The sequence below is a fragment of the Oryza brachyantha genome, chromosome 11 (genome assembly GCF_000231095.2).
Source record: "Oryza brachyantha chromosome 11, ObraRS2, whole genome shotgun sequence".
Taxonomy (NCBI): Eukaryota; Viridiplantae; Streptophyta; class Magnoliopsida; order Poales; family Poaceae; genus Oryza; species Oryza brachyantha.
In genome coordinates, this window is record NC_023173.2 from 58257 (window position 1) to 79491 (window position 21235).

The 21235-nt window shown below is 39.0% G+C and overlaps 2 protein-coding genes across 3 annotated transcripts; both read left to right on the forward strand.

Moving 5' to 3' along the window:
* Positions 1 to 40: 40 nt before the first annotated feature.
* Positions 41 to 11642, forward strand: LOC102717577 (phototropin-1A). The gene is made up of 23 exons (XM_040528695.1): positions 41 to 364; positions 4872 to 5343; positions 5415 to 5597; positions 5715 to 5806; positions 5912 to 6185; positions 6259 to 6472; positions 6583 to 6653; positions 6833 to 6939; positions 7041 to 7090; positions 7197 to 7280; positions 7810 to 7869; positions 7950 to 8039; positions 8296 to 8372; positions 8493 to 8577; positions 8691 to 8771; positions 8987 to 9090; positions 9295 to 9344; positions 10276 to 10382; positions 10744 to 10866; positions 10945 to 10996; positions 11121 to 11233; positions 11299 to 11439; positions 11544 to 11642. Exons 1-23 carry the CDS (start codon positions 352 to 354, stop codon positions 11640 to 11642), a joined length of 2742 nt encoding a protein of 913 aa, XP_040384629.1. The 5' UTR covers positions 41 to 351.
* A 3489-nt stretch (positions 11643 to 15131) lies between these two features.
* On the forward strand, positions 15132 to 18914 carry LOC102714139. Of its 2 annotated transcripts, none has more exons than XM_006663636.3 (4): positions 15132 to 15617; positions 15741 to 16126; positions 16535 to 16770; positions 18239 to 18914. In XM_006663636.3, exons 1-4 carry the CDS (start codon positions 15463 to 15465, stop codon positions 18812 to 18814), a joined length of 1353 nt encoding a protein of 450 aa, XP_006663699.2. In that variant the 5' UTR covers positions 15132 to 15462; the 3' UTR covers positions 18815 to 18914. The 2 variants fall into 2 exon arrangements, with proteins under 2 accessions (XP_006663699.2, XP_006663700.1); XM_006663637.3 differs by having other exon boundaries at positions 15544 to 15617; positions 15760 to 16126.
* The last annotated feature ends 2321 nt before the right edge of the window (positions 18915 to 21235 follow it).

The following is a 21235-nucleotide window of genomic DNA, read 5'->3' on the forward strand; positions in this document are numbered from 1 at the left end:
GCCGGTCTTGTCTGGTATATATGTCGTCCTAGTGTGTGTATATGATCGAGCAGTGAAGTGAAATAACGAGTTCCATTCCCGAATCGGATGTACTGAATTAAACACAGAAAAGAAAGATCGATACCGGCAGCTACTGGGTGGCGGCTATATCCATAGAGGAAGAGGCATCAGAAGCTACAGGGGCCAACAAATCAAGAAAGCAGCAGCTATATAACTAGCTAGCGAGTTCAGAAGAGGGGGCCGCACTCTCTGAAGGGGAGGATCTAGGGAAGAAGGAGGCATGGCCTGGCCTGAAGACTAATTACCTTCAATTCATTTTACGCCAGCTAGCAGAGATCGATCCCTCCGTCCATGGCTTCCAAAGGTATCATCTAGTATCTATGTATGCTATTTAATTCCTAGCTGAATATATCTATCGGATAGACAGAGACGATTAATTACTTTAGGAAAGAGCTAGCTTAATTAATAGGTAGCTATATCGGGGTGTTTCAATTTGCTAGATCGTTCCTGCAGTTCTGTTCTTTCTTTCATTAGGATTTAGGCAAGCAAATGGAGCTAGCCTGCAGGGTACATGTAAAGCTAGCTAGCTCTAGGCTGCAGAGAGCTAATCTCCATCAATCTGTACGCACTGTGGCTAGCTAGCTAGTTATTTAACTAATTAAACTATATATGGCAAGTATCATGTTAATAAACTTATTTAGCTAGAGATGGTTTGCTTGCTGCAGTGATAACAGTGCAATTAGGTAGCTAGAATAACTAGAAAGCAGAGAGAGGGAGAGATGGATGGATGGATGGATGGAGTGGCCTCAGGGTGAGGGGAAAGTCTGTACGTAAGATCCGGCCTTATCCAGTCCAATCCTATTTTCGCCCTCATTATTGGTTGGATCATATATATGGATGCATCACCATCCATCTCATCAACTGGAGTTACTGCTACTTGCTTCTTGCTGCTACTGTATTCTGCCCACCAAATTGCAATACTGATATGAATAGCTATAGGTAGCCCACGAGACGACGACGTTCCTGTCCCTGCTTTAGCTTCGTCTTCACTTGATCCATCGATCTATATGTCGGTTTCTATCATGTATGTCAACTTAATTTTAACACCCTTCTTCTTAATTTTCCGGATTAATTACCTCAGACTGATGCCTTCGATCTCGATCGAGTCCTCTGTATTATTAATTTTTAGATAACGGAATTCATTTATTAATTTCAACCTTTGATTTGTAAAAGCTATAGCGTGTGCTAATGGTAGCATGACACTTATGTCACGGCGAAAAGTAAAATTGATATATCGATTGAAATCAACCAGCATGGGCATCTGAATCCATCACATTCATGCATGTATAGTATATCTATCTGTATATCCCCGGAAGCATCTGCATTATACATATGATCCTTGAATATAGCCACTGGCTAGCTAGAGAATCCAATTCCCTGCCTATGTATATCCTCTTTTTATTTCCTACTATATACTACATTTACCTTCCACTACGTTTTCTCTCTTTTTCGTCGAGAAACTTTTTATATATACTTTTCACACTATTTTTTAAAACGCTTATATCGACTTTTTAATTATAAATATCAGTCCTTAATTTACTACGGGTGTATGTTCAGAGTTGTTAAGAAAGCTTAGCATTTTAGTCTGAGGGAAAAATAACTACAATTAGGCACATGTAGTCTGAAGGAGAACCCTTAGACAGGCATGCACCGGTGCCTAGCTTGGGGAGAATAGGCAAGCAAGTGTTTTGCTCTTGTCTGCTATTCGGTGGCATGAATGCTAGGAACAAGGACTCAACAATTAACTTATCAAGGTCCCAAATATATCTTAGCAACCGTCGATCCCTTGGTAAGTGAACGATCGATCCATGACTCCATGTGCTGAAAATCATTGATAGCACCAAACTTTTTACGGTTTTAACTACTAATATCCATCGATATCAGCTAAGTGTCCCCTATATATTTATCTGTCTCATAAATAGAAAAAAATTACATTTCTCCTCTCAAATTTTTACTTGGTTAAAATAGGCCACCTTCACTGTACCTTATATATGGTGGTAACATGACAGCACAATTCAAATCTAAAGATGTTTATGGGTATTTAAAACATGTTACTCAAAATTTGCTAAGTTTCCTTTACCTGTTCATATTTTCAACAAGATATATCATATGCGGATTTACCCTATATAGTTATATGTTTCACTCCAGTCTTTCCACTCTTTCTTAAGTTTTACTGCCATACATGCATATATGATGTAATATAATAAAATCGGATTTATCAGATCTAAAGGAATAGATGATGAATAATCATTTGAAGATAAAATACAAATATAAAAATATGTGGGTAAAAGCTCATTGGGGTTTATGAGCTCGAGCGGTGGCCACGGTGGTATCACTAAGGTTGAACTACATATCATGAAATATTCCAATGGAATGACGGTGGGAAATAGATTTAAATATCTTATATATAAGAGATGGTGCCAACTATAACCTCAACTACATAAAAATCAAACTATACATATGATGGAAAATGAATGGATAAAAGGCCAATGAGTTTGATAAGCTCGAGCAGTGGCCATGGAGGTATCACCAAGGAAGAACGATATGGCTTGAAGAATCCAATGGAACGGAGGTGGGAAATTGATCTGAAGATGCTATATCACTAGTACAAATCCTCACATCCGTCATGGGCAGTGTTTGCCTTGTCAGTCGACTATGCTGACTAGTCGATACTCAACGGCAAACCAACTCGATCACGACGTAAATGTTGAATTAGTCGATGTGACTGATTAGTCAGTCAAAGATGGTATAGCTGGTTCAATTCAGTAAGTATTAGTTTGTGACTAGCCAGCTAAACGGGCTAACTAGGATATAGAAAAGTGGTACAAGATAAAATTTTGGGCCAACATGTGTGCTAAGGGGCTGAAACGTATGCTATGGTTAGGACCTCGCTATTATTCCCATCCTTCATGCTCTCTCTTGCCTCTCACAATAAATTTAGTGACGACAAATAGTTGGATATGCAATACCTTCAAGATAATTTATGCTTATTAAATCTTAGTCTTTTACTCCTTTGTGGTTTTTCAATAACTAATGTTCAACACCCACTAGTATGAAAAAGTGCTCCAAAACATGCCAAAATAGGTATGCTTGTGTGCAAAATGTATTTTGGGAATATTGGAGCCACTGAGTACGACTAGTCTGTACAATAGCTAGTTGGTGGGTAGCCGATAAACTACCAACCGATGTCTAGGTAAACATTAGAAATGAGTCATCTGTGATGGGTCAAATAGAGTCATTACGTATGACCCTAGTTGTGACACGCAGACTTGGTAGTTGTTAGAGACTTTCAAAGTGAAAATGAGTCATTACTAAGCAACTCATTTACAACGGCTCGTTTGAAGAATTGTTACACATGCCCTTATTTGTAACAGCTCCATATTAAGAACTATTATAGATGACATATACACATCTATTATGGGTCTCTTATTTTTAAATGTTATAGATGACTATACCAAACAGGCCCAAATATTTGATCCTCTTCATCTTCGCTACTCTTGTTCCTCCGCCCTTCCTACGCTACTGTCGCATATCCCTCCCCTCTTTCTCCACTACTCCCGGCCAACATCAACCTTCTTATGCCTCAGGACTGACTTGTTGCGCCTCTTCCTCCAATCCTGCCACCACCACGCCCCAACGCTAACCCGCCTTTCTCTTCCTCTACCCATACCACCATTGTGCCCCTAACGTAGGCCCGTCGCTCTTCTTCCTCCACCCAACCACCATCACGCCACTTAGTTCGATTACCTGCCTAAGCTTGGGGAGACTAGATCCAGTGGTCCTTGAGCTCAAGGCAGTCGTATCTGGCAGATCTCTCCACCCCGCGCTAGGATCTAGTGGCCCTCAAGCTTGAGGTGCTTGGATCCAAGGACCAGCTTTACTCCATGCCAAGATCAGGTAACGACTTGTCTAGTAATGGCCTTCCCCCAACAGCTCAACATCAACATCCTCAACACCAGCACCCCTCGTCGACTCTAGTAGCGTGTCCCTGTTAGGTTATATTCCATCTCCGTGTTAGCCTCCACCATCCCTGGTACCTCGTCTATGTTGGCATCTATAGCCTAGCTTTGGCTGCCTCCTTCACCCTGGTGCCCCTCTAGGAATAACCCTGACAACCTGTCCTTATCTACGTCGACCTCCCACATCTCCAGTACCTCATCTGCATCTACATTTGCAACCCAACGCAGACAACTTCCTCAACCATGCCGCAACTTCCATGGAGGCCTCCACTCTACTGCACCTTCACCTAGCTCCCCTTCTCCCCCTTCTCTCTAAATTTTGACTTGAATGCAAATTTTGATGTATTATCATCTATATGCCCTGGGATTTTGAATGTAAATTTTGATGTGTTATCATCTATATGCCCTTGGATTTTGAATGCAAATTTTGGTGTGTGAAGTAAAAGTCTATGCAATGTAATTTTCATGTATTTTGATGAATATACATTGGATTTGTATTTGCTGTCATTTTGTGAAATGCATTGAATTCGAGATATATGTGTTCTTGCACCTTATCATTTTTGCGAAATATCATCATTTGTAATGGCTCCTAAGTCCTAACATGTCTGAGATGTCATAGATAAGCATATGAAGCTATTAGATATATAGCGCCTCAAAATATGAAGTCGTTATAGATGACTATCCACATCTTTGACTATTGGATAGTAATGGGTTGTTAAGCTAATACATATGATTGTTTTCAATCGTTATAGATGGAAGGTTTTGTAGTAGTGGTAGTCATAAATAATTTAAGCAAATAAAAAAATTATCATATACTATTTAATATTATATCATATACTCTTGTATACGCAGGCGTAGGAGTAGGAGGAGGAGGAGGTGTGGAGAGGGGGAGGGGGAGGGGTTACCAGCAGCAGCTGCCACGCGACTCCCGGGGATCCCTGGAGGTCTTCAACCCCTCCTTCCTCCCCACTCCCACCTACACTCTGCGCAAGGACGACGACAATGCAGCGCAGCGTGCGGTGGAGTGGGGCCTTGTCCTCCACACCGACCACCACACGGGCCGCCCACAGGGTGTCTCCGCCCGCCCCTCCTCTGGCTCCGGCTCCGGCTCTGCCCGCACCAGCTCCGAGGAGACACAGTCCCATTCCCAGAGCGTCGCCGCCATCCCCCGCGTCTCGGAGGAGCTGCGCGCCGCGCTGTCCGCGTTCCAGCAGACGTTCGTGGTCTCTGACGCCACCCGCCCCGACCACCCCATCATGTACGCCAGCGCCGGATTCTTCAACATGACCGGCTACACCGCTAAGGAGGTCGTCGGGAGGAACTGGTCCGTCCGTCCTCCCTCCAATTCGATTCTACAATCCAATTCCTTCCATTAATCACATCACTGCACTGCAGCCGCTTCCTTCAAGGCTCTGCCACCGACCCTCATGAGATTCAAAACATCAGACAAGCCCTCGCCGCTGGCTCCAACTACTGCGGCCGCATCCTCAACTACAAGAAGGATGGCACGCCCTTCTGGAACCTCTTAACCATCTCCCCCATCAAGGATGAGGATGGCAGGCTCCTCAAGTTCATCGGGTCAGTCGCCTATTTTCTCATCCCGTCCCGTCCTTAAGATGGTCGTATTTTATTATACCCAAATGTGTTAATTGTCTCAGTTTTTATTTTAATTCACTCATTGGATTGCCATTCCAGGATGCAAGTTGAGGTCAGTAAATACACCGAAGGGAATAAGGATGCGGTCGTTCGTCCAAATGGACTGCCAGAATCACTCATCAAATATGATGGTACCACTAAATGTTCATCTTGTGCTTTGAAATTATTTTAACCTTCAACTCTTGGAACTTTACAAATTCTGGTTTACAACTTAAAGGAATCAAAAATGTTTACAGCTAGACAGAAGGATCTTGCCCGTAGCTCAGTCTCTGAGCTTGTGTTGGCACTCAAGAATCCACGCTCATTGTCAGAATCAAGCAATAGCACCTTAAAGAGAATATCACAAGAATCAATAGAAATGTCGATGAACCAAGTGCCTGGCAAGAGAAGCTCTGAAAGTGGTTCTCGCCGGAATTCTCGTAGCGGAACAAGGAGCTCGCTTCAGAAGATCAGTGAAGTACCTGAACAAGGGAATAAAACCAGAAAATCTGGTCTGCACTCATTTATGGGGTATGCATACAAGTCAAATTATATGACATGTTCCTTGAATTTATCTTATGTCTAACTCAAGTTGCACATGCAGTTTTCTTGGTATGGGCCATGGAAGTGTAGAGAAGAACATGCTGAAACCAAGAGATGACGATCCGCTGATTGATAGTGATGATGAAAGACCTGAGAGCTTTGAAGACGAGTTTAGGAGGAAAGAAATGAGGAGGGGTATAGACTTGGCTACTACACTTGAACGTATCGAGAAGAATTTTGTCATCACTGATCCAAGATTGCCTGATAATCCCATTGTATGATCCATCCCCTCTTGTTCCTCTTATGCCCCCACCTGTTCTTTATATTAATATGGATACTAAATTTCATGTGTTAAGTTTGATGTGTTTTTTGGTTGATATTTCAGATATTTGCATCTGATAGCTTTCTACAATTGACAGAATACAGTCGTGAAGAAATATTAGGAAGAAACTGCAGGTCAATGATGATCCTATTTTGTGCCGTTTTATTGCATTCTACTGGAAGGCTTTTAATTTTTCTAGCAAATCTTAAGCTTTTGTAAATTAGCTATTTTTAAAACTTTAACAGTATAGGTTAGCTTTCACGTAAAAGACTAGCAACATTGCTTACCTGATGCTTTCTTCTCTGTTGTGCAGGTTTCTCCAAGGTCCTGAAACTGACCGTGTGACAGTTGGGAAAATAAGAGATGCCATTGATAACCATGCAGAGGTCACGGTTCAGTTGATAAATTATACAAAGAGTGGTATGCTACTGATCACATTGCCAGCATGTTCTTGATTTTTAAATCTTTCACAGTAATGAAAACAAGCCAAATTTACCTGTTAATCTTCATCACATGGACAGGTAAAAAGTTTTGGAATCTCTTTCACTTACAACCAATGCGTGATCAAAAGGTACTGTAGTAATGTACATGGGAAAAATTTGCTAAGTTATTCGATATATTGATCTGCAATTTCTTTGCATGTAATTTGAGATGCATCCAATTTGCGTGTGGATCAGGGTGACGTTCAATACTTTATTGGGGTTCAGTTGGATGGAACTGAGCGTGTTCGGGATGATGCTGCAAAAGAGGGAACCATGCTGGTTTGTATCTTTTTTTTTAATAGCTGTGCAACTAACAAAAGCAACAAAAATTGATATTGTTGGTCTTCGTAACTGTTTTATCAATGCCATGCTTTTGTAGTCTGATAATTCTGGAAATTTATGAATGATCTAACTGAAATTAAAAAAACATTTTCTATACCTAGAAGAGTAGCATTCTCTTCTGACAATTATTTGCAGCTTTCTCTCATCATTTTCATTTTCATTTTCAATTTTCTAATTTCATTTTTCTGCGTAATTTACCCCTTTATGTCTCCATGTATAGAGCGATTTATGATTAAAAAAATATTGCATTAGATTATTGTGTCAATGCTACCGAACTGTTTGTAAATGTTTGTGGCTAATTGTACTGAATTTGGACAATGCAAGCGCAGAACACCGTATGAATTGTTGCATTGTTCTGGATTAACTGAACTGTTCAGTCTTTACTAAACTTTGCCATGGACCTTAAATTTTCTGAAAGCATAAATGCCAGTTTGATGAAAAATGACCTGAAATATTTATGTCTCAGATTAAGAAAACTGCAGATAATATTGATGAGGCTGCAAAAGAACTCCCAGATGCTAATTTGGTAAGACTAAAGCTTCATTCCTTGGTTCGTCAGATAATTATATGCTTGCAGTTCTGACAGTAATCCATGGTCACATTCAGAGACCAGAAGATCTATGGGCTAACCACTCAAAAGTAGTCCTGCCAAAGCCACATATGAAGGATACTGCATCATGGAGAGCCATCCAAAAAGTATGATGTGCATGTAGTTTACCAATCTTGTATGCACACATCAGTTTGAGGTTATTGCATAAAAGTATTATCTGGACAAACTTGGTAGAGTATTTTACCATTCTGCATTTCTGCTATAGCATTCAATAGCCTTTACAAAACACTGGTTATTTGACTATTATATTATATATCATCACAACAGGGGATTTATTCTGCTGTACAAATGTAGAATATAACCACCTCTACGGAGCACTAATATTTGATATTTCTATTGTAGGTTCTTGAGAGTGGTGAAAGTATTGATTTAAAACATTTTAGGCCAGTAAAACCTTTAGGATCTGGTGACACTGGAAGGTAAATCCTTTCATGGTTTGGTTTGAACCAAAAGGTCAAAGTACATTAAATTACTATCATTTTGCAATTTGCATTAGCGATTTCAACACAAAATCATGTGTATTATTATTGGAATTGTAGTGTGCACTTGGTAGAGTTGCTAAATACAGGCAAATACTTTGCCATGAAAGCTATGGATAAAAGCATCATGCTTAATCGCAATAAGGTTTTATTCTTGTTTCATCTTTCACTCTACATTTTTTATGAATACATGACAATGTTTACACCTCCAGTTATTTCCATCGCATTCTATCTCTGAATGAATTCTAATGCCTCTAGGTCCACAGAGCTACTGCTGAACGCCAAATCCTTGATCTGCTGGACCACCCATTCCTTCCAACATTATATGCATCATTTCAGGTTTGCTCTATTAATAAGCTAGCTAAGATATCCTGTTTCTAAAGGTCAAAAAAAAGATATCCTGTTTTTGTGTAAGCATGTTCATTGTACTCTGCTTATGTGGATTCTATCCCTATTCTTAAGCCCTAACTCCCCAACATAGCCACAGAAATCTTTTTGCAATACATCAGTTTTATGTGGTACTTTCTGATGAGTTTTACCCCAAAATATGGCAGACAAAGACACATATATGCCTCATTACTGACTACTGCCCAGGTGGTGAGCTCTTTGTGCTTCTAGACAGGCAACCTCTGAAGGTTCTACACGAAGATGCAGTCAGGTCATAATTTAAAGTGCTTCTTTTGCTTAGATCTGGTGGGATGATGTGTATGGCTTTGATTGAATGTGCATGGACCAGATATGTGCTCAATCGATTGCAGCACACACTTGCTACTTCTATCTGTTGTGATTTATTTTGTTCAATCCAGTTGCTTTTATGAGAAGACAAAGAAGTGTGTGTATAATACTATCGCATCATCCACAGGTTCTATGCTGCTGAAGTGGTCGTTGCGCTAGAATACCTGCACTGCCAAGGTACATATACATTACGGTAACTTGCATGCATAAAAATTCTCTCTCCTGTTGATGATTATCAATATATAGGTTTGCTTGTCATCGTTACTTAATGTTCATGCTTATGGCCATTCATATTACACTAACTAGGGGATTGCCCCTGCACAGTTTTGCACAAAGCTAGCTAATTCACAAAGAGTTAGATTTAATATACAACTCTGAAATTTTATTTATATAGATACCACTACGTAGAAGTGTATTTGAATTTCATATATAACTCTTAGCTTCTATTTCTCTAAGGTTTGGATTTCATATACAACTCTTAGATTCTATTTATATAGGTTTGGATTTCATATACAACTCTTAGCTTCTATTTCTTTATGGTTTGGATTTCATATACAACTCTTAGCTTCTATTCCATAAGGTTTGGATTTCATTTACAACTCCTATATTCTATTTCTATAGGTTTGGATTGGATTTCATATACAACTCTTAGATTCTATTTCTATAATATAATTATATTTTGTATACAACTATGTTGATCAATCTATACCATTATAATCTGGACCTAACATGATCTAACTGTTGGTTCTCAAAAAAAAAAGATATAACTGTTAAGATTTCTTTTTCTTTGATTAATATGGTAATTTCTATCATCTAGAGCAAACATGATGACTTCTTTCAAGTTGTCTTTATAATATAATAGAATAATAGATGGATAGAAAGATAGATCGATCCTATAAAAAGTATTTGTCTGCTGTGCATGCATGCCATACATAAATATTGAACCATACTAGCACTTCTCAAATCCCAATACAGTTGTAGCCATACAAGATATTCGTGCAGTTACTCTGGGAAATAGATGCCCGTTTTGTTTTGATAATTTATCACATTTAGCTGGAAAACAGTTACACTACTTCTAAATGTGCGTGGTTGCCTTCTTTGTCTTCAGGTATAATATACCGAGACTTAAAACCAGAGAATATCTTACTTCATCGAGACGGGCACATCTCCCTCACAGACTTTGATCTGTCTTGCCTGACATCTTGCAGACCGCAGGTAATAATTTGACAAATCTCTTCTCACAAAAGTAATACTAATTTATTAACCTCTTTCTCTTTGAAATAAATGATAAGATGCCACCGTTTTTATGGTAATGAAAACAGAAGTCAGCTTTGTTTGAATATGCTTTGCTCATCGTACTGCTACATAATTTTGGCAAGTTGTTCTAAAGAGTAGTTCTGATCTTTCTGGTAAGTGTTTTTATTGGTGACAGTGCTAACCAATTATCAAGTGATAGCACATATCATCATATTAGTAATACAATATTATTTTCAATTTGTTGTGCATTTTGTCACGTATATCAATAACTTCATTATCATCCCAAGCTTCAACATTTTTTTTCTGTTTTATTTGGTAGATGTTTCTTCCAGAAGATGCTGATGAGAAAAAGAGGAGGAAAGGCAGGGGTTACCCCATATTTTTTGCTGAACCTATGCGAGCATCCAATTCATTTGTTGGCACGGAGGAGTACATTGCGCCTGTATGTGTTTGGGAAAGTTTGATTCATTCCCTATACTTTGCTCTTTGGTTCGAGTTACCGCATCCTTGTCTTTTTCAGGAGATCATTACAGGAGCTAGCCATACTAGCGCTGTTGATTGGTGGGCTCTAGGTAATTCTTTCTCTAACAAGGCAGTCCTTATAGCTTGTTCAGTTGTTATGAATAGTTTTGGGAAGCTACTACTATATCAGACATGGGTACGAGGTTGTGTTGATGAAGGTGTTTATTGCTTCAGGAATTCTTCTGTATGAAATGTTGTATGGTTACACACCTTTTAGAGGGAAAACGAGACAGAGAACGTTTGCGAATATCCTGCACAAGGATATAAGATTTCCTGCGAGTATAACGGTAAGCTAGAAGCATGAATTTAGATTAAAAGTAGGAGGAAAGAAAAGCTAAGTGAATGCGTGCAGGTGAGCCTGGCGGGGAGGCAGCTGATATACAGACTACTGCATAGGGACCCTACCAACAGGCTGGGGTCCTACGAAGGAGCCAACGAGATTAAAGGGCATCCCTTCTTCCGCGCCATCAACTGGCCTCTTATCCGAGCCACGGTAATTTAAATACGCCTCTCTCTCTATAGCTTTAATACGGTGGTCTCGTCATCTCATCTGATTATGAATTGAACTCAAAGTACTATACCTTGCATTGCATGCAGCCTCCTCCAAAACTGGAGGCCCCACTCTTCTGGGACGACTCCATGTCCATGGAGGAGAAGAAGGGACTAGCCACTGATAACCACACTGATATGTTCTAAACACTGTCAATGGTGATCTCATCTTCCACCGAAGAAGAGAGCTTATTGCTTTTGTGTAGGCCAAGATGTCCTGCAAATCTATCTTACTCTATCGTATCGTACACGGATCATCATCTTAATAAGCCGGCCCCAACGCAATGTATGGATACTAGGTTTTTCTTTGAGTAATTTGCATGTTTGGATTATCTTCTTCATAGGTATAGTGGAGTAGAGTAGAGAGAATAAATAGTACTGTATGTATGTACTCCAGTCCAAATAAAATGAAAGATTGTGTTGGTGGGCCTCTGCAATTGGGCTTGATCAGTATCCATACATTTTTTTATTAAAAGTAACAAAAATAGATTTTTTTTGTTTGAAAAAAAAGCTAAAGTAGATCTCTATGTAATTTCAAATAAAATACACCTATATTCTTTGTTAATTTTTTAATAAAAAAGTATATAGATAAAAAAGTCTTTCTACCTAGACCAAGAGAGAAGAGAGACTAGTAGAGTGTAGAGAGGGAAGGGAGACCTCTCCTCGTGTGCGGCGCTACGGCGGAGGGAAGGATGGCTTGGCTGCCGACGGTGGCGAAGCGGCTGTTGGGGGTCTCACCGTCGAGGGTGAGATACCTCTCTATCTTGACGTCCCCGCCCACCAGGGCCGTCCTCTACGATCACCATGGGCCACCGGAGCAAGTCGTTAGGGTGGCGGCAGCGGAGATCGGCGACCGCGATGTGTGCGTGCGGATGCTGGCGCCCCCATTAACCCGTCCGCCCTCCCCTCGTGGCAGCCATGCAGGCTACGAGGGGGTTCACTAGGTCCACACCCTCGACCCCGTCGTCGATTCCCTCTCCCCCGGCGACTTGGTCTGCAGCACAGATTTCTGGAATGCTGATTGGTTACTAGGGGTAGTATGAGGAGAGCTCACCCCCTTAATGTATGGACAACTCTCTGATGCATTTTACTGATAGTATTATGCTACCAGTAGAAAAAAGGGTATTTTTTACTTTGTTAATTACTTGATTAGCAGTATTTTGTAATTTTGTTTTTTTTGCAATAAAGACCACATTAAAAAGGACGATATTACTCCTTTAAATTTCTACTACATCTAATATTGTTAGTAGTACAATTTAATCATAGTTATCCGATAAAAATATATCAACGGTATGGATTAAATTATACTACCAGTAAAATGCACTAGAGTCAACCGCTTAATCTATACACGTGTGGAAAGGCCAGGACTCATGGTAGCCCAGGAGCTGCACCGGAATCGATGGGTCAAAGACATCGAGGGTGCTCCATCCAATGTCGCTCCGGGAGTACTTGCAAATCTGGGACAAATTGCAGGGGGTGCAAGTGACACAAGGCACGAAGGATCAGACAATATGGAAACTATCAAAGGATGGTGCTTTCACAATGAAATCAACCTACAAGTCCTTCATGGTGAAAACGGCCGCCTGCTGTGGCAAGCGGATATGAGCATCGGGACATGGCATACACTTGGTTAGACTCATAAAACCAAAAGATGGCAATGGACGCCATTGAGGTAAACCATCATTGGATGGTAGAAAGAACCTTCGTGGCTACTTAATTACACCCATAGTATAAAACCCGCTGCTAGAAATAGGTTTTGAGTAAACTACTTGAGAAAGATGCTTTTATGCAAAAGAACCCTATAGCCTTCCTTATTACAATCTTGCATGTGCATATTTCCGTGATGGTTGTTGAGTACCTTGTACTCACTCTTGCTAAATCCAAAACTTCAGTGCTCGAAGAGAATTTGGCTGTAGAACCTTTCGGGTGCTTTGAAGTAATCCCAGCTAGAGCGGTCGTCTAGCGGTTCTTGCCTTACAATCGCCGCTTGTGTCGTGTCAGCTATCCCCTCCTTGCATGTGCATATTTCCATGATGGTTGTTGAGTACCTTGTACTTACTCTTGCTAAATCCAAAACTTCAATGCTTGAAGAGAATCTGGCTGTAGAACCTTTCTGGTGCTTTGAAGTAATCCCAGCTACAGCGGTCGTCTAGCGGTTCTTGCCCTACAATCGCTGCTTTTGTCATGTCAGTTGTGCCCTCCTGTTTCTTGTCTTTTGCTGCTTCTCTGTAAAGGCTTTGGTTTAACCAAAAGTTTTGTAAGTACCATTTTAAACTTACTTTTATTTGTGATATGTTGTGATCCAACTATGTAAGTGTGTACCAACTACTGATCCAGGGATTGGTATGGATAAACACAAAAGGTTACCGATTAACAAAATCGGGGGCCTACAAGCGCCTGCTCCGCTAGCAGGGTGTGGCGAGGAGAAAGGAGTAGAGAGTTAGGAAGGAGGAAGAATGAGTATGACATGTGAGTCCCACATGGGCCCTTTTTAAATTATTTTTTAGTGTAACTGACACGTGGACCCCATGGTTTTTATTTTTTTCCAATCAAATTGCCAGGTAAGCGCCACGTCATGCCACGTGGGACGAAGACCTAGTCAAAAGAACCACGCTAGCCAAAACCGGGGACAATACCACCGAGGGACCTCGTTTGCACTGGTTTTGTAAGTTGGAGGTAGGGATGACAGTTGGGCACAATGGGCATGGGTAGTGACTACCCATACCCGTGCCCGCGAGGTATTTCATGCTCGTGGGCATACCCATTACTACATGACGGGCAAGGAACACTACCCATGTTCGTTGTCCGTGGGCATGCCTGTTTACCTGTCACAAACTCACATTTCAACATTTCAACCACAAATCTCCACAAGTAGAGAGACATTATCACAATTTAAAGAAAGGGTATAGTTGTAACAAGTTCAACAATACAAGCATACTAGATGGTGGCATTTATACTAATTTGACCGAGGGATCACATGTCAGTTGGTTTTTGCATGTAAACGGGCGAAGCGGGCATGGGCATGCCCATGCCCATTGGGTATATGTTTTGACCCAATAAAAAACGGGTTAATTAGATTCATGCTATTATAAAATTGCTAGTTTTGAAATATATCATTACTATTCGACTAATTATAAGAATGCCATTATAATAATTTCAAAACTATTTGACATATGCCACTTCATACCCCTTCGGTGTATTTTTTTTTAAAAAAATTGGACTATATTGCCCCTATATTGTTCACTGCGTCCTTGATATGTGCAAAGGGTAATTTGGTCCAAAAATAGTATATATGAAATAGTTCTAAAATCATAATGACAACCTTACAATTAGTCAAATGATATAGTTCAAAACTAACAAATTTATGATGACATGAATATAATTAACCCATAAAAACCCATGGGTACTAAATGAAGAACAAACCCAACTCTTATTAGGTTCTTACCCACAGGTAAACAGGCAAATGGGTTAAATTCTCATCCGTGTTGCAGGATGTGTTGTATCCGGTTTTTGTAAATCGATGACAAGACTAGGGACCTTACAGTTCAGGGTACCTTTTCTAGTCCGGGTGGTCCTCCCCCGCGACGGCCCAAAACGAAAAAAGCCCACCAGAGGCGGTGGGTTACGGCAGAGGAGACAGAAGCGCGCAACGCCGCTCCAATCCTCCCCCAAATCGCGTCGGTTCTGTCCGTCTCCGGCTGTCCGCCTCTCCCTTCGGTCTCGCCGCTCCTCTCGTTCTGCGGCTGCGCCAGCCGTCGCCCATCGGCCGCCCGGCAGCCGGCAGCTCGACGGCGCTCAGGCGCCGGGTCCCTCTCCGTCTCTCCCTCCTGCTGCTGGCTGCTGCCCCTCCGGCTCCGTGACTGACCACCCAACGATTCGTTCCTGGATCCGCCACGGCGGCGCTAGGTGTTTGCTCGACGCCCACGATTCACCTCCTCCTGCACCCGCATCCCCACCCCACCCCCCGATGTACCGCCTCTGCTCCGCCTCTCGACTTCTCTCCTCCATGGCATCTGCTCCGCCTCGCTGGTGGCCTGCAGGTCTTCCACCACAAGCAGTTTATCCACTGACGGCAGCATTGTCCTCTCCCGATCCCGATCGATTTGTCCATCCTATCCGCAGGTATGTGTTTTCTCCTGGAGAATATAAAAATAGATTTCCAGCCTGGAGAATAGTATTGCAATTACGATTTAATCGTGATGGATGGATGCTTAGACGAGCTCTTTTTATGCCCTTTGATGATAGATTTGTTTTTGGACCTCAGAAGATGGGCATTAGCAGTCATCATGGTCGTTATGGTGTTGATCGTCGCACAGATGGTGAAAATAATGATGGGGCAACTAAAGATCATTTTGGTGATGGTAAAGAAAATGTAAGGACCACAAAAGATAGCGAAGAACATCAAAAGACTATAGAATATACTGAGATGGCAACCAGCAGCGATGAAGATGCATCAGATAGTGAAGAAGAGGCAGGGATGATGTCAACTGATAGCGAAGATGACTCCTGTTGCAATCCCCCTAAAATTCAAACTGCGTGTATATTGGAAGATAGCAGTCACCGTGATGGTTCTATATACAAGGGCAACAACTGGTGGAAAAGGACTTATCGTATTTCTGATCTTGACGAGAGTAAGTGATCCACATATCCTTACTTTTTTTTAAAAAAAATCTATTTTGATCTTAGAAATTTTATCAAGCTATAGATCAATCATTATATTTGCTATTAAATCCCAAAAGTTTGAGTATTTTCTGCATTGTTTGTTTCATTTTATATTTGCTATTGTAAATACCTACTAGTTTGGGCACAAGTTGCAGTATTCTGAAATCCCTAGCTAAAATTGCAAGTAACTGGTAATTTTGACAAAAATATTTGTAGTTTTTTTTAGAATTACTCAAAAAAGATAAGGCGGTTTGACCCATGATTTTCTGCAACCCAATTGATGTGCAAAAGTATAGTTTTCTTTCTTTGTACTAATTAAGTATTTGCTAACCGTATTAATTGTTGGTTGTAATATGACATGTGATCATTGGGGCAAGCTCCGTTGGAGGCGATGATGTTATCAAGTCCTAAATACTGCGTTATGAATGGTGAAGAATGTTTAACGCATGGACCATGTCCCATGCTGCACTTTGTCTCACTAAAACTGGCTGAAATTGCTGACACCGGTGGCCCAGTAGAGCTGTATGGATACTTAGCAGCACGGGACCTTTTGGATCCATTGCGTAACTATATATTCCATACTAGCAGGGAGGATCCCATCATCGTGGAGAAGGTGCACATCCCTACTCTGCATTTTTTTTAAATTACTTTGTTTTATTTCATAATATGAAGTCTTCATCACATGCATATAACAGAAGGAGATGATTTTGATGGTATACTAAAAGCAAGTTAATTTGTTCTACATCATCCAATCAATGGAAATGTTGTCATAATTGTGCTCTTGATGTTTAGACATAGGTTCAATTTGCACTCGCTCTTTTCTTACTTTTAACACATGATTAGTTTACGTTACTGTGACATTTATAAAGTTATCCCCTATTTCATGACTATATTTTTCTACTTATTTAAATGTCTATGGCCTCATTACAGTTAAAAGTAATACATATATATCCTGACATCGCTAGAAACAAATGCTTAGATATTTACATTTTGTGAATATTTCTATTATAGTAATGTTTCAATGTTATGGCTGGAAAAACATGCTTCAAAGTGGTCGGCATACCCAAAAGTAGCAGAATAGAAACAATTGATTGTTTAAGCCATTACGATGCTAACCAAGATTTTGGTTATGGTAATTATACTATAAAATAAACCTATATAATTAAATTAAGTATGGCGTTTTATGTGTTACAAACAAAATCAAACATAATAGTTTGGACCTTTAGTAGCTATCTGATAATACTTTTTTTTTATTAATTTGTAGGAATAGAAGATACACAATACAAACTATCATTTTTTTCCACTCATAATAAGTCCACAAACATCCATAATTTAATATTTGACAACTCTAGATAAAATTGAATTATTCCATCAAATAGTTTTGCTATCTCTGTTAATCTTATACACTTGGCAGCCATTCAATGTTTAATGTGTTTAATATACTAGGTTCTTTATTTGCGTAGTTTTACTCTACTTTATAAAGCTACTGAAGCTAAGCATTTTGACTTAGCTGTAAAGCCCCTGTTCTTTTCTCCAACAAAAATTGGATATTTTTTTGATAAAAGCTGCACGTTTTTTTCAAACCGCTAACGTGCGTTTCGTGTGAAAACTTTTTATATGAAAGTTGTTCTAAAATATAAGATTAATCCATTTTCAAGTTTGTAATAATTAAAACTCAAATAATCACACATTATTATCACATTGTTTTGCATGAAATATTTAATCTTTCTCTTTATCTTCGTCCTTAAGAGATTCAAAAACCACCTAAATGTGTCCCTCGAAGTTGTAAAAGATGTAAATCATCCGATTGGTGCTGACAGTCATCGGGGTAGGGCATTAGTAATGTCTTGAGTACTTCCTCTGTCGTAAAATAAGTCAATCTTATACTTCAATGTGACACATAAGATAAATCTGGATCGTACTAGGATGTGTCACGTTGAAGTATGAGGTTGGTTATTTTGGGGTGAAAGGAGTACTAGTTAGTACTTCCAGATATATATAGTCAATAACAAAATAACATATCGACCCATTTCATTGTTATATTTTCTATGGTGAGTTAATAAATAATAATGTTTTTGTAGGGTTCTCTTATTGAAATATCTGGCCCTAAACGAGGGATTGAAATATTAAGTGATGTCCTAATCGAGTTTGATATGAGGATAAAGACAGGAGTAGGAGAAGATGATCTACAGCTGATTGATGGTGTATTAGTCATTGGTTGTGAGACACAAACAGATGTAACATTAAGAAGACACATATATGGCGATTGTGGTGCGGTCGAGATAAAATTTTCACATCTACATCATGCAGTGGAGGCGACAGTACAGGTTGCCATATTGGAAGTGCAGAGTCATTTCAATCTGTCTATCGATTGTTATGTGGGTCCGTTATCTGATGAAATGCAGCTATTTTGTGGCCACATAGCCAAGCCATGTGGATTAAGGAAATTTGTGCTTGCTGCAATGATGCGTAATTTGTTGCGATTGAAGTTGAAGGTAAGCCAAGAAGAGGGGGGGTCTTACGTCGAACATTTTTGCTCGTTCGAACCAAATGATCACGGACATTCATGTCAACAGCTAAATACTAAGTTTGCATCTTTTATGGTGAAGGTTACTTGGTCGACTTTGGATTTTAATAATCTAGAAAATTATATGTAATTCACGACCGATGCTACAATAATAATTTAGTGTATTTAATTATTTTTCTTATTTACTTAATTAATATAGGCCTATGTGACTACTGTGATTAATATCATTATTTTTTAATTCTTCTTAAACTTGAGTCATGTGTTAGCCTGGAAAAAGTCTAATATAACGCTATGTTTCACATGTCTAATACACTTTCAATTAGCTGTCGATCATCATCTTGTTCTGCTCCTATCTTTATCCTCATATCAAACTCGATTAGGACATCATTTATATTTTTTGATGAGGGAACCTTACAAAAACATCATTATTTATTCACTCACCATAGAAAATTTGACAACAAAAAGTGCCAATATGTTATTTTGCTATTGACTATACTAATAATATGTTTGTGCTAACTCTGCGGTGTCATAATATGTTCGATAATCGTGTTTAAGGTATTATTTTTAAATATAGAAGTGTTCAATTATGAAATATAATTTAGCATGAATAACTCGTAAAGCAGTACACGAGTAACTTTTAGTAAGAGTAACACGAATAACTATCCAAGTGTGATAAAAAAATATGATAGCTATAGTATTATTTAACACTAAACAATATATGTCATGAGATGACAGAATTATTTATAATATACTATAATCATTAGATTTATAACAAATGTCAATCACTTATTTATAACATATTATAATCATTAAATTTATAACAAATATAACATAAGTGACCACATGTTTCACATAACTATACCTTTTCTAAATATTAAGTAAATTTAATATTAAAAATAATGTTATGCATATGGAAGAATTAAGACAACAAATTGTATTAATAAATTAATAATTAAAAACTTAATTGACACTATATAGGATAAAATTTCTTAATGTAAACATGTGCTCAATATACATAGGGGCATGGTTTTGTGAAGTCTTATGACCATAATAACGGGGATTATGTGAGTGACACAGGACATAATACATGTGGTTTTCTCGTATTTACTTTATTATTTAAGAAAATGGTCAAACATTATATTATCACTTTTATGTTACACTATATTTTATATATTTATATTGTAATTTTAAAATATCTAAGTACGATAACTTCGTCTAAAATGGGTTGTTTTTTATTTCGAAGAAAAAAATGATAGTCTAGACCTAACAAATAAGTAAAAAAAATTATCATTTTCGGTTAAATGTATTTACCTGATCAAACTCCTCTTTGCACCCTTGGCTACGGTGTCATTTAGTCAATTCAAAGGAATAACCAAAAGACGATACATGATACAATGACGAAACATATAATAAGGCCAGTTTAAATGCATACAAATTTTGACCCTAGGAATTATCCTAGTCTTGCAGCCGAGCAGTAGCAGACACTATAGAGTCACCGACCGACATCTTGGCGAGGAAAGCAGAGAGACATGCACTAACGAATAACGGAGCTTTAGAATAAGGCCTGAAGAGTAGCAACACGGTAATTTTGAAATTAAAAGCACTAACAAATAACGGAGCTTTAGAATAAGGCCTGAAGAGTAGCAACACGGTAATTTTGAAATTAAAAGCCCGCTCTGAACCAGGGTGCTTAATTGTATATTCAGTTTGTTTCTCGTAGAACCATTGAGTTGCAACAAACCTGAGTAATGAACTGTGGACAAATCATCATTAGCCTTATAAACAATCCATGAATTGATTGTCAACCAATCTGCACCAACACAATTAAACCACTCATAACCCAAACAATCGTTCAAGTTTCATCAAGTTTGAAGCTCCAAAACAAACGAAGCAACACATGAAATAGGTGCATAAATTAAAAAGTTAACGTCCAAGAGAGATTCACATATTTATGAATAGTACAGTTAAGCAAATTCAGACCAACTGAATACACCAAAAGAGAATTAAAAGAGTTGCCAGGTAAAGTACAATTGAAGTGGGTATTTGACTGATTATAATCCGTCCAACATTTTGATTCATACTGCTTAGTTTTTTTTTATGGCGGATGTTTATTAACTTGAAGTTGGTTCAATGATGAACAACTAGAATCTATATTTATTTATTTATATCCTCAAATTGGGTAAGTACTTAATAGGCAATATAAGACGTATCCGTGAATCAGAGAGACAGAAGTATGCTGTCAGCTTATTTAAACCTTTTCAGGTAGATCTATTGTGTAACAATTATAACTGCACAAAGTAGCTTAACGCTGTATGCTTTACTATCTTAATAAAGACGACATCTCTGGTTGATTTGAATAGGATTGAAGCAAAGGATGGAGTTAATGTTGGGGGCCATAAGTCCAACAGCTATTAGGCTGGACAAATTTATTGCATCCTTTCGCAACATAGAAGTTCCTTGACTAGCTAATGTGGTACCTGAAAAATTATCGAGCACATATTAGTGGAAAATTTTGGGTGTTCATCTTATCGCTAAATCTAGACGCTAGAAT